This window comes from Pempheris klunzingeri, chromosome 7 (assembly GCF_042242105.1).
Source record: "Pempheris klunzingeri isolate RE-2024b chromosome 7, fPemKlu1.hap1, whole genome shotgun sequence".
NCBI lineage: Eukaryota > Metazoa > Chordata > Actinopteri > Acropomatiformes > Pempheridae > Pempheris > Pempheris klunzingeri.
In genome coordinates, this window is record NC_092018.1 from 27,971,118 (window position 1) to 27,985,531 (window position 14,414).

A 14,414-nucleotide genomic window follows, 5' to 3' on the forward strand; every position below is an offset into this window, starting at 1 on the left:
AAGGAGCACTGAAAATGGCACTGAAGTAATGTTTTATTTAATTTGTAAAAATCAAATTTATTGTATTCATATTATTTGTATCTCTGCCCCAGTCTGAACATACTGGCCACCATGCATGCCCTCTGTCAAAACAAAACTGCATAACACGCATGATATTGGGAACTGAGACATGATGCTGCCAACCACTTAGAGCCGACAAACAATGCAATCTGTGTTTCTGAGATTTAGCAGAGCATCGCCTGCATCCTATAGTGGAGCACTGAAAAGAGCAATCGCTCATCCTATCTGGATTTTACGTCTGTTGAAATCTAATTTGTGATAATGCTATTATGATTTGTGATTTCTTCCCATTTTCTATTTGTGGTGTGTGTGTGTGTGTGTGTGTGTGTGTGTGCGTCTATAGGCCATTTATAATATTTGTACTCTTTAACTGTATTTTTGTCTTTGTTTTATTTTTTGTAGATTTTGCAGTGCTTGGCCGTCGTACGTTGTCTCTGATGTTATCTGATTTCATGATATGGCTACTCACTGTAACTTTGTGACTGCTGGATTTAATCAGGTGCACATATGAAGACTTAAATTGGCTTTGCTAGATAAAATCAGCCCGTCTGTTCATACCAGCCATTCAGTGTTTCACAGACCTTGTTCTAAGCAAAACACATTCAAAGGTTTATCTGGCGCTGCTATGAGGCTTCAGCAGAATGAGTTGGACAAATCAAGTGTGCATGTTCAGTATATCTTCATCTTTTTGGGCTGAAACTCTCTATATTATGTTTCTAGCCATCCAATGCAGCTCAGCAAGGAAATGCTGTCTGGAGAAACACAGAGGGAATATTAAATTAAAAAGGCTGCAATTTAGTAATTTAACTTAATGATACTTAACTATATATATATCCACTTGAATTTACAAACTCAATCAACTAAAACCTCATATTAGTTTCATATTAACACTAATGTTTATGTGGACACCCAACTGTTTTGTTTTTAAAACAGACTTCAAAATTTGGGAACTGAACCTTTAATGTTTTGGCAAATTGATAATCACCTTAAATGCCCTTGAATGCAACTATCTGACAAAATCATATTAATTTCTACATTAATGAAGAGATTTTTAATATGGTAGAAGTAGACAACGACACATACTGAGTCAGTCAATTGTGTGCTTCGACTGCACATGTGCTTAGTGATCACTTAGTGAGAGTTTTGTATATCTATACACATATATATCTATATATACATACACACAGAAAGGCACACATTTGAGTTTGAATCCAATTAATTACGGACATGATTGTGGTTACAGTGCTGCTCAAGATGGTAAGTAATACATGCATTATTCCACTAGGTGGTGGTGTAATAACGTGTCACTTCCAGCAAGGAGACATTGTACATCCTTGAGAGTAACCTGCTACTGTAAAATGAATCAGGCATGTTATAAAGTATATATATATATATATATATGTTATATATATTTCTAGTCAGAAAAAAAGGTAGAAAAAAGCAGGTAGGGAGGGAATCTCAGGCAGCAGCCAATCTGAGACTCAAACCAGTGGAGGGAAGAAGTTTGGGGCTGACTGTTTTATTTCGAGCTCCTGTTTTTGGACAAGCATCATGTCTCCATCAGAGTGGATTTACTCATGTATATGTGCATGTTGTTTGGCCAAATGTTGTCTGCAGCATCTTGCTAAAAGTTTAAAGTATAGCAGTGTGCTCCAAACCCCCTCCCTCCATATTCTAGTCTTAAAATTACAAAAGTTGATCAGTGTAATCAGCCATCATACCTGGTTACACTTAGCAAATATTTGTTGATCAAACTTACACTTACACTTATCAATGTGTTGATCAAACTTATTGATGGGAACTGTATTATGATACCTTTCTGTTCAAATGCCTCATCAAGAGTACTCTGGAGGAGAAATGCAAAGCCACAACGTCACTCGTTAAATTCCATTTATTATATATTCATATATGGGTTATAAACATCACAAAATAGAAAGTTGAGGAAGGTCTTGCACAAAGATTTATATAATCAAGTAAAAGAGCAACCTTAGATTAGTCAACAATGGCAATGGAAGCAGGCATATCATCATATCTGGGTTCAGTGCTGCAGCTGTGTTAGGGACATTCTCATTTTGTAATTTGTATTTTAGTGCAAACAAAGTCTTTGCAGCTCTTGGCTCCAAGGGATTATTCAATATTAATAGTAAAATAGGATTTCACAATATAGATGTTAAGGTTGCTCTTTTATTGCATATTGTTTAAGAACATACTGTGGTATTAGTTACAATAAGGTCTCATGGTCATGATGTTCAAATTATCTAATATTCAATATATATACCTCTTACATTTCTAAGCATCAAATTGTATCTCATTAACATAATAAATTTAATTATAAGCAATATCAATATTAAAATACCTGAATATAAATAACATGCTTTGAGCAAAATAATTGTTCATTTACAAGGGTAGTTCAAACAACCTAAGTCAAGAGCTGTCAAGCCTTTAGAAATAGCTAAACCTATACATTGCTTTGTGTCAAATGCTTTTTTTTTTTCGACTGAAGGCCACTTTCAAACAAAGCAATTTATACAAGAATGACATCAAGTCTTATCGCCAGATGAAATAAGTTCCAACTAAAATTCTTCATGAGTGGGAGAACAAATAGGTGGTTTGATTGTACGTCATCTATCAAACAATAACTAATATAGCAATAATGAAAAAAAATACCCACACAACTACGGTATACTTAAATAATACTTAAGTACTAATAAACAGTTGTAATATTACAACCACTGTAACAAGTTATAATATAAATCTCTGATAACATTTGTTGGAGAAATCAACAGTGGATGACTTACAATATGAGACCTGGCTGTGCCTACTATTATGTGGTGGCGATGAGATGTAGACTTCATAAATATAATGTGCTTCAAACATTGTCTGCAGAAACTGCACGGATCAAAAATGTTCACATCTTAAACACCTGGATAACTGGGTTTGTGCCTAGTCTACATGCAGGCTATTAACTCTTCTTAGTGCAACAGGACCATAACAAGCCAATAACAACATAGGGCAACCTTTAAAACTGTGTGTATATACGGTATGTGTGTGCATTTTTGTGTGCATGAGCGTTGTGTGTGTGTGTGTGTGTGTGTGTGTGTGTGTGTGGCAACAGAGTGAAGTAAGAGAGAGAAAGAGAGTTTGGTCACATATATACACATATTTCCATGGTCATTTTGCTAAACCATACCGTGTATTTACAGTATGTACATTTAGTTTATCTGACATCATTATCTTTACTATTTAGTGCTCTACTATATAATATCATCCAAGAGATGAGGGGTACCCACCCAGTCCAGTGTTCTTGGCTCAGAAGCAGCCATGATCATGCACATAAACTGTTTCCCTGTTCTCTTATCTATTGGGTAAATTGTGGTCGGGGTGAACCTTTTGTTGCTCTCCACAAACTCACACAGCTGATTATATATTTTCGGGTACTCATGACGAAGAAAGACTCCCCTGGTCCTGAGCTCACGCTGGATATTGACAAAGCACACCTCTCTAGCTTTCCTTCCCTCCTCACCCTCCCTGTCAATGTCCGGTGTGCCTGGAGGCGGAGTGAGGATGAGAGTTTCCATTTCACTATCCTTCTTGAGTACCTTTTTGTCAGGGCTTGAAGAGGCCAAGGATACCTTTGCATATTTTCGAACTGTTGGTGCTTGGACCCTTGGTGAGGGTCTGTTAGGCACTAGTTCACCAACAGCTACAGATACATTCAGGAGGAAACATTCATTGGGGTCATACTCATTACCTGCCAGCTGCAGTTCCTTGCAGTATTCCCCAAGGTTGTCCTTGAAGCCATCCAGCTCTCTGAGAGATAAGTATGTGGGAGACATGAGGAGGCTCTCCAGCCCAACTTGCAGAAAGTTGTCAGCTGTCTCAGGATTAGCAAAACCCAGAAAGAGAACGCCTCTCCCTCTGGAGAGGTAGCCAGCTTTAGCAACGCGAGAGAAGGCTTTGTGGATCTCTGAATTCTCTCTGCAGAACTTCAGAGTGTGTCGACACACACTGTTGACACGACCGTACAGGCAAGTCTCTTTGTGGATCTCCCAGTCATCCCTGCGACAGTTTCGTGAGCAGTAGAAGGTGTAGCAGCTGTGACATGATTTAAAGTACAAGCAGGCGTTGAACATACTCTCAGTCCGCTTGCACTTCTTGTTAGCGCACACCATTGTGTCGTCTTCATCTGTGCTGTGGTCTGGGGAACATTCCTCTGCACTCCTTTGTAAAGCATCACATCCACTATCAGGGTCTTTGACTGTGTCAGGGCTGGATTTAGAGGACAGGAGCTGAGTGTTCAGACATCCTAAATTTTCAAATCCAGAACATCCTCTGCCTTTGTCATCGTCTTCGGTAATGAGCTGTTTCAGCTGGTCCAACAGGTCTTCACTTGACTTTCTGCTAGTTGGTGGTTTGTAATCAACGACCAAATCAGCTAAGAGTTCATCCAGTTGCTCCAGACTCTGTTGGAGGGAGAAGTTATTGTGTTTCCTGTCTTTGGTAATGTCAGACGTGCTCGATGGCGGCTTCTGAAGCTTTGCTGTTGGAGATGGTGTCTTTTCACCATCCAATGTATCCCAGCTGACAGAGTGCACTTCACGCCGTTTGCTGTTGCCTGCATTTATGTCATTGTCTGTTATTGTGATCTCAGGAGTTACAAACCAGTGCCCACTCTTGGAATTCCTCCACGAATTGCTCGAGCCCCTCTCTAATGAGTTTTCAGAGAGGGAGAGGGCGGCATAGCGCCTTGGTGAACTTGAGAGGTTAAGTATGACTGGTTGCGATGTAACGTCAGAGGATGCTCCATGCCTTGCTTGGTAAAACAGGTTTTCGTAGCTTCGTCCACGAGGCACTGATTGCTCTCTGTCATGCCGTGGATATAGAATATTGTCCCAAGACTTGGAGTGGTTTTTGACCTCTGCTCCCAGTCTACTTGTCTCCACGCAGCTGTTGGTAAACCACGGGGGTACAGTGGGGTCTTGCCTTACTCTTGGCGGGGTGTGCTGAGATGACTGATTTGAGTAACCAGATATACTGGAGCGATACCAATCATCTGAAAAGGCCTGGGACATCCGAGGGGGTCGACGACCTTCCGTATGATATGGCCTTGATGGAAAGTACTGATCCTCGGGAGAGCTGTAGGGTTTGGAATAAAACAGCCTTGAGCCGCTCATGTTGTACGGATTAAAGCGGTTGTCCTCTCCATAGTAAGATCTAGACAGCGGAGTTTGAGAAAAGTATGATCCTGCCTCACTTGTTGAATAAGGCCTACTGTATACAGAGTGTGCTGGCTCTCTGTTGGAAAGGTAGTCTGTGTAATACGACCTGACAGGAAGGGTGTGCACCCATCGAGTCCTTGGATCATACTGACTGGTCACTGTACTACCGTGGCTGGTTAGGCTGGAGCGATCGTCCTGAAAGTATGCTCTAGAATAGGGATGAACTGGATACCGAACAGGGTCCTCTGTATAGAAGAACTTGGTTGGTATGTTAGGATTGGAGTAAGCTCTTTGTTCTTGACTGAGATATGGCGCTGTTGGTGATGGCATTCTGTGCATGTCTAGATGCTGGTAAGAGATGGGAGACATGCTGGTGGTGTAGTGGTATCCTTGTCTAAAGTCTCCACTGTAGCATTCGCTTGGAGTGGGTGTTGGTGAGGAGACAATCTGTCGTGGTACATACAAACCTCTACTGCTACTGGCCTGGGAGTATCTCTGCCAAAGATGCTCAGTCCGTACATTGGGAACCTGCCTAGATGTGTGCTGCAGTACAGCAGCATCTGGTTTGATGTCCACACGGCACCTGACATGAGGGGTTATGGCTGGTTTATCAGGTTTATCCTCCTCAAAACAGTCTGAGACATACAGAGGAGAATGAGGCTGCAGTTTGTTAGGATGTACATCATTCAAAAAAGCCCTGTTTGAGGAGTAGGATTCTCGATTAGTTTCAGAAGTCCTCAAGGTATCTGACGCAGCCTGAGGTGCATCCCTCCCCTTCCTGGCTCCTGGTGGAGACACTGAGATGGGCACAGGAGTGAGGGTGGCCTTAATTCTTGGAGCGCTTTTAGATCTTGTTCTCTTTTTAGAATCTGACCATGTAAGATGGCTCGTTTTGTCCTGGGCGGCGTGCTGCTGGAACTGCCTGGTGTTGAACAGATCAGGAGACGAAAAGCGAAGGTGTCCCGGCTGATCTAGTCCATTCCACATTAGATCTTTGTTTAATGTCTGATGCTCAGCCCTCTTGTAAGGGTACTCCATCGAGGAAGAGAAGGACTGTGGGTCATCCAGCGACTCAATGAAGTCAAAGCTACGACAGTGTCTTTTGTTGATGATTTCTGGTTTGTCGATCATTTTCAAGTCACATTGCCGAGAGGAGTGGAGAGAAATGGAGTGGTCAGTGAGGGGGTTTAAAGTAAAGTCCCGATATAGCGTCGATGCCAGTATATCAGGGGGGTGCGTTCGTGTCATCTTAAAGGAACTCCAATGCACTCCATTCAGTGTGATTCGAGATCAACACAGCCTGTGGAAAGAAAGAGAAAAATATAAAGCAAATACACTTTGAATGTCTGGATGTGAGCTAAATAAGGTTGTTTACAGCAATAGTGAGACCAGCTTATATTGTCTGTGAACCAAAATCTCTACACATTTTGAAATAATTTTAGCACTTCTTATTTAAAAAGCATCTATAAAGTTGAATCAGACGGAAGTGAAACAGCCTGACCACATGGTGCAAGATTCCTGTGTTTAAATTTAACAGATGTAGTTGCTCATTTACCAAGTAAGTTCATTTCATGCCAACAGTCACAATACAGCATCGTATCTGAGCAACATGGCAAGTAGTATTTCAAAATCAATCATCAGTTTAGCACGTTTGAGGAAGCAGTCAAGCATCAAACCACAAAAAACTACCTTTAATTAGATTGGAGATCTAATTTTAAAAGAATAAAAAATTACAAGAGAATGCAAAGTGTAATTGGGATGACATGACAACACAAAAAAATACTTTTGTCTAAAAGATTGTTTGAAAGATGAATCGTTAAACATGGTTGCAGACTATAATATTAAAGCTACTAAATTTGACAAATTTATAGTAATTTTACTGCATTACAGCAGCATGTCTTGGTTTACCAATGAATCCTGTAACCTATAAACAATAAATATTAGAGACAATGCAAACAGAACTATCATTGTTTTTGAAATGTAAAAAGAAAAAATGCAATGCGAGAAAACATTTCTTTTAATTTTTTACTGTTTGAATAATTCACATCCTATAAATAAATAATGCACAGACAACTGCTTCAGGAACATCCAGGGGATCGTTCAGGCCTTTGAACGTTATCATGGGCAAAACGATTCCATTTCAACAATGAATTTATGTGTCACACACACATGGGCTTTCTTGTTGGCACCCACCCACGAGCTAACCCTGAGTTACCATCTGTTCATCGTGAAGAGGGAGGACTGACCAGCCATCTCCCTGTCATGTCTCTGCAGCACACCTAAATATCACGTCTGTTCACACACGACCAACCTCGACAGACCAACCAATACTGTTATTCACTGCTTTAAAGACAGCTGCGTGCGTATTTCGCTGCTCTCAATAAGAATAAACACAGGATAATCACTTATAATCACTTGTATACTGTATCATCTTTTCCTTACATATAAAATATAACTTACATGTATAAATACTATTGTATGCATGTCACTGTTTCAGTTTGGCAAGTAATCCATAGTATCAATGTGCTTCAACAGCTGTATAACAGTAAGGTTGCCCACTTTAACATCTTTTATCATTTCATCTCATCTTTTTTTCCAAAAGTCTGCTGTTCCTAGCAATACAAGTTACATTGGGGCTATGCTCACTAATATCCAATTAATAGCTGAATGTCATTATAATACGAATTCAGTCTGGGACTAATTCTGTGTCACTTGTGTCAATATAGCAGGAATAAATCAATTATTAATATCCTATGAGTGAAGAATATGTAAATAATGATGGGATAGGGGCTGACGTTTAAACTATATTAAACTAAATTGGGGGAAAAATTTGAATTCATCTTACTCTCAATACCCCTACTATTCTAGGTTTAAATGAATGAGGTGAGGTGTCAGCAAGATGGCCAGGGTTTTGATGAGACATAATTTTATCACGCAGTGTAAAAATAGGCCTAATAAGGTGCAGGATGTAAATGTTGAGCACTGAGTGAGTAGTTCACCACCGCAATCTGTCTCAGACGTCAGCGCAGCTTCAAGGCATTAATGGTTATGAATAATAGCTCCCACTGTTGTTGAGCTATGAATGGGTTTGTGTATATACTGTAAAAACAGCCCTTCAAAGCTACTATACAAGTCCCAAAGGGAGTACTACAGTGTGCAAACGTCACAAGAGATTAATAAAATATCAGAATTAATTATGGAGGTCTACAATAGGCCACTACTGCATCACTGACAACCACAGACACACTTTAACCTCCTGTAGAAACATTATGAGGCTTTTTTTTTTTTGCTGGAGAAAAGTTTTAATGTGGATTAAAGATTAGACAAAATAGCAGATTTGTATTTAAGGTGCGAGGAGAGGACAAGACACTTAGACTAACTACTAAAGGCATGCATTCCTTCCTCTACTCATCTTCATGATCTACGGCTGCTCTTCAATAGAGGGACAACGCTTTCTAGCACAAGTATAAAAACCACATGCCACATACTGTCTCCATGGCTACAGCACACAGCAAAGAAACCATGAAGCACTGCTGGAGTTGCACACTGAGGGCACAATTTCAGTCTGAGAACACGGACTGATCAATATGAACTGTTCTCTGCGTGGGCACAAAACAAAGTGCGACTTTTAGCTGACCTTATCAAAAAAAAATGATGATAGCAATGATGTGATACTCAATTCATAAAGCCAAATGCTGTTTTTGCTGTGTGGTTTAATAGTCACTGGGCTCATATTTATTTGCTTGCTGATTTGTGAGCAAAAACTACTAAGAAGACTGTGAGGTTTTCCAGACAATAACAAATGTGATGCAGATCCGCCTGAAGCCTCCCTATGGGACCATACCGCGGCGCATTCAGCCTCGAAACGTTACCAAATACTTGCTCTTACGCACTTGGGCACCCCTTTTTATTTTGGTGCTGCGGCACACGCACGGCCCTCCATCCTTCGTGGCTGACCTAATGCCTTTGAGCCCGGAATGACATCATTTGCGGAGAAAGACAGAAAGAGAGAAGAAAGCAGCGGGTTCAAACCAGGACAGAGCCCGCAGGGCAGCAGAGACGGAGAACGAGTTCGGCTAAGTTTGGGAAATGTAAGATTTGAGGGGCCTTACCGTGTCGCCGGAGAGTTGTCCTGACGCGGTGGACATGGTGAAGCGCAGCCTGTCCTCCGTGAGGTGCAGCTTCACCGCCACCGCACCTGCCGAGAGCCCCCCGGAGAAGATCCGTCCTTCATGCCCTCCTTCCTTACATGTTCTCTGCTTCACCCAAGCGATGCGCTCACACTATGTCTTTGTGAGTGTGATGGGTGATGGAGGGGAAGGAGGAGGTGTGTCTGAGCCTGCGCTTGTGCGCGTGCCTCTGGAGGCGTGGTTGTGCGTGTTTTTATGAGAAGGGAGGAGGAGGATGAGGAAGAGGTTGGTGGGGGGCTGGAGGGAGGGAGGGAGCAAGGGAGGGGGGGTTCTGAGGTGGGTGTTCAGTCTCGGAGCAGCACTGCGGTCTGAACGTTCATTTGTGGATGTGCCCCCCCCCAGAACAACTGCATGGGCATTTCTGCTGCCTGTTTGCTCTCCTTGCAGTGGAAGGTGATCTGTGATCACCTGCCTTCATCTGGAGGCAAAGCAATTCTGGCATTTACAATTCTAGAAAAGTTTGCAGACACACTAAATATCTGCCTGTAGAATGGAGCCTCTCCTACACTTGACTGGTCACTTGTGGTCTTCCTCCGACACTGTCAGCCTGTGACTGACATAGATGTCTGATCTAAGGATTGTTTTCATTATCGGTTTATGTGCCACTTATTTTCTCAATCAATGGCTTGCTCTATAAAATGTGAGAAAATAGAGCAGGAATTTCCTACATTCAAAGCTGACATCAAACATGTTGCCATTCACATGTCTATCATGTAGGTCCAAGAAAAGCATCAGGTTGTTTCATTTTAGAACCTTGAACTAGAAAAAGTTTGGCATTTTGCTTGATATGTGTCTTAAAGGGTACTAAAATAGTTTGCAATTAAATTTCTATTGATCAACTAATTGATCAATTGACTAATCTTTGCAGCTGGAGTGTGATGGAACCTGTCCGGCCTGGAGTTGACCCTCTGATAATGACCTGGAGTCTGGAGAACTCCTCACACTGATCAAATCTGAGAACTTGACACATGCATTCAGATTGGCACCTTAAAAAAACAAAAAAACATCCTCGATACAACAAAATGTTTTCTCCAGCTGCACATCGTCTTTGTTGTCTGCAATCTTGCAAATCCTGGCCCGCCTCGTGCCACACACATCTGGCCCAAAGTCTCACCTCGCCGCTGCCTTCTGCATTGTCTGAATTGATGATGGGGACAGCTGGCTGTGAGCCCTGTGAGCATGTGACTGCCGCTGGAAAACTGCTTACCGAGGCACTCTCATGGCAGATAGAATTCACCACAGACGAAGTGTGCTGACCAGGCTGAAGATCGCAATGATACTTAGCACTGACAGAGTTCATTTTGTTACAGGGGAGACAGATTTGTATTGCACAGTAGATGATCACCAGCCCCCGTCATCCATAGGCCGCTCTTCCTGCCCGTTACAAAACACCATAGCTAACCGAGACTCCATCTGCGACATACCATGTGTATGAGATATGATTCAGAATGACAGTACAGTGGATCTCACATTGTGCGGCATCCAGCATCCCTGAGAGTGGGATCTATCTGAGCATGTGTGACTCACCCTCTCCAGCACAGTGCATTGGCATCAGTTTGTGTCAGCTGTTGGTTAGCAGGCATAAGTGTCTGTCAGCTGGCTGCTAGCAGGTGTCTTAGGCACCTCGTAGGCTCTGTGGAGAGGAAATCAATGGCTCTGTTGATTAGAGGCCCCTCTGACAGGGATCAATCAGACCTACACCACCACAAAGTAACAACATTAAAGCAGAACGCCGCTTCATTCTGCCTCCACTGCTCAAACAAGCTACCGTGCTGCTCTGACATATCAGCCATAATGAGCCATAGGGATGAATCTGGACATTCTGCTTTGTTTCTACACTGTTCCACGCTCATGCTGGCACAGTAAACAACCTTCAGTTCTCCAGCTGTCTCCAATTAACTCTACGCAAGATTAAGCGACTCTCTATAAACTTTCTTTCTGGTTTCTGTGCTCCCATTGGAGGGAATTACGTAAGAGAGATGCAGGGATGCACACAGAGCCACGCTCACAAAGTCCAACCCAAAATAGCCGGTGCGGCAGGCTAATACAAAGCAACGCTCAGCTTCGGTTATTTTGGACAGTAATGATATGTCAGAGGAGACAAGGAAAACACATTAGACAGCGGACACATTTCTGCGTGACTGTTTCACAAGAAATGCTCAGGGAATCCGGGGACGTTGTCCACGGCCGCTACAGTGGTGAATATTTCACACAGCCAGAATTAGACCTCCTAGATGGACATATATCTGAATGTGGGTGGTTTCCTGAGCCCTTACCAGACCCTTTCATGTCCCGTATGAAATATGTAGATGCTCAGTGGACTCAGAGAGGAGTGAAATGTGGCAGCGGTGAAGACTCAGTGGGAGATGTACTCAGTCTTCCCTTAATTCCAAATGAACCCTGATTGAAGTCCTCAACGACTTAAACATCTCAATCCTCTCCGCCCAACTTTGTTGCCCCAGACATAATTTACAGTCATGGAGGTCCACACAGGGTGCACGCCACTCAAGACCGTGTGTTTTTGTGGGGATTTGGAAGCAGCCAAGTGAAGTATTTGAACGCTTTTTTGGCTCAACAGGGAACTGAGGAATCCACGATGGCCTAGCTTTGATTCGTGGTGGATCAGACTAGATTAAACTCAGCGGATTGCTTGGCTTTTCCTGTGTTCTCTAGAGGAGCTCTTGCTGGTGTCCTCATGCAGCTGATACTGCATGTTGTGAAGGAGGCAAATGTTTGCAACAGAAGGGATTTCATGTTCACTGTCTGAAGAAACCTTAACCAAACGAGGTGCTCCGCAACTTGAGGCCTATAGAATCGAATCAACCAGAATAGAAGAACCATTTAACTTTAAATCATTGTGTTCTGCTCATTTATCAAATGATGTTTACTTTGGCTGCACAAAAAAAGAACATTCCAATCCACTCCAAGTAACACTCATACACAAATTCATGTACAAGCCAAACCATTCGGGAGCTGTATCCATGGTAACCCACACTGAGTAGGAGCAAAAGAGACTGAATTGATTTCAAAGGGAATGAAGGAAAGTGCTGATGGGAGTCTTCCATGGAGACCATAAAAATCTACGTCATGAGGATAAGACGAACGAGGTGAGAACTGCTTGTAAAGCTTCAACAATCTGCAAAAGCACCGCAGGAGGGATTCAGCAGTGCGGCTTCATCCTCACTGTTCATTTAGTGGGAACATACAGTGTGGCTGTCTCTTATGTCCCAGATTATCTCCAGCAGAGATTGACAATTTAAAGTTAGCATAAGGTTTACCATAAGGAGACCCCCTCTGGCAGCCTCATGGTGAAAAGAAGACCTGTGTGTGTGTGTGTGTGTGTGTGTGTGTGTGTGTGGGCATATTCTCAGATCCTTCTCTCGGTACATGTAGGTCAAAGTAAGAATAGTGTAGATATTATTCACAGCTGCACTGAGCAAACACAAACTCCTCTGTCCTGGTCTCTGGAGTCACAGTAAGACATCCCATGGTGAGTCTTAATTAAATCTTTACTACACACTCCTCTCTCATCCTTCATCATCTGCCATTTTGGCTGAGGAATCACTCAGTCATGTGTGCAAGTTTATTAAAGGGAAAACACATTTGGAAGGAAGACACGGGCCCCTCGGTGGGTGCAGCGTCTTTCCGCGGTCTCCTGACGGTGTGAATTATTTGTGGTTGTGCGCTGTCATTGTGATATTGTTATGTAACGACACAGAAGCAGAATGCAGTTATGTTACAGTTAGAGCAAACCGCTCTCGCTCAGAGTTTCATCACATTTTCCAGCACTGATTGAGGTCAGCAGGGGGTTTTATAATGCAGGGCTGTCATTAAGGTCCCGCTATTCAAGACTGGGCAGAGACAGACAACAAATCTTTTGTGCCTCGGCTAGGAAGAATCAATGAGGTCCTTCTAAATATGGTTATTTCTCACTCTCCATCCCACAGCAGTACAATGCAAAGCAGTACCGAGTTGCACTAATTGTGCAAGGCTGTAGGCCACGTATAATAGCTGTTACAGCCGCCGTTTCCCATTCAAAGACTGAATAAAGCAAAAGAATTGTGGACTGACATTTCTTTTTTCCCTCATAAAAGGATGAATGATTGAGAACACTTGGTTATATGTATTCGGTTTGAAATGCATGAAACAAACGGGATGTGACCGGTATGCCTGGAATTTTTCCCATTTAAATCCTGCCTGCTTTGCACACCAGCCCATCAAATTCCATGTGCAAATCAGTTGTGACACTTAATGTATGTAATTACACATTCTAGTTGGCTGTTGCAGCCATCCAGATGCACCTGTGCTTGCAGCTTCTCCGGGCTGTTTAAATGGGTCAGCTCTAGAAATATCCTGGCTCAGAGAAGAAGTCGTGAGTGCCCCTCCCCGTTTGCCTTCTCTCAGTCCACAACAGAATGAGACTATTGCTGGCAATACCCTTGAATTCTTTATTTATGACCTGCAAAGTCATAGAAGTTGTATTGGAATGATTACACAACAGCTAAAGTGTACGTCGTGGGAGACAATGACAATTCCTGTTGTTTTCTTGTGAATGGATGACTTAGTTTGCCAGATAGTGATAAACTCTGTCCAATAACAGCCTGCTGTCTTCTGTCAGGATGCTAAAGTCATTCCTTTGTTGGGGGAGGCTCAAAATGTGAACGATGCTGACTTATCGCACAAGAAAGTAGAACGTAATATTGTTTTACCATGAAATCATGTCTGTCCTGATCGCATGAGCATCTCCCCTGCTAACCAAACCCAGATTTGCCAGGAGAGAATAGCAAGGCCAGATAAGAAATGCAAGCAGGCAGACAGAGCTTTAAAAACCGCCGTGACCTTTTGTGAGCGAGCTGCTGTGTAACTTCCTGCCTGCAAATTGGATTTTGCACTCAGACACTTTTGTCTGCAATGAAAACTTTCAAGGGAAAAAGAAATTGATCCA

The 14,414-nt window shown here is 42.5% G+C and overlaps 1 protein-coding gene across 1 annotated transcript; it reads right to left on the reverse strand.

Annotated features, from left to right (window-relative positions):
- Window positions 1-3,314: 3,314 nt before the first annotated feature.
- Window positions 3,315-6,527, reverse strand: unm_hu7912 (un-named hu7912). The gene has a single exon (XM_070834508.1). It carries the CDS (start codon window positions 6,525-6,527, stop codon window positions 3,315-3,317), a length of 3,213 nt encoding a protein of 1,070 aa, XP_070690609.1.
- Between the last annotated feature and the right edge of the window lie 7,887 nt (window positions 6,528-14,414).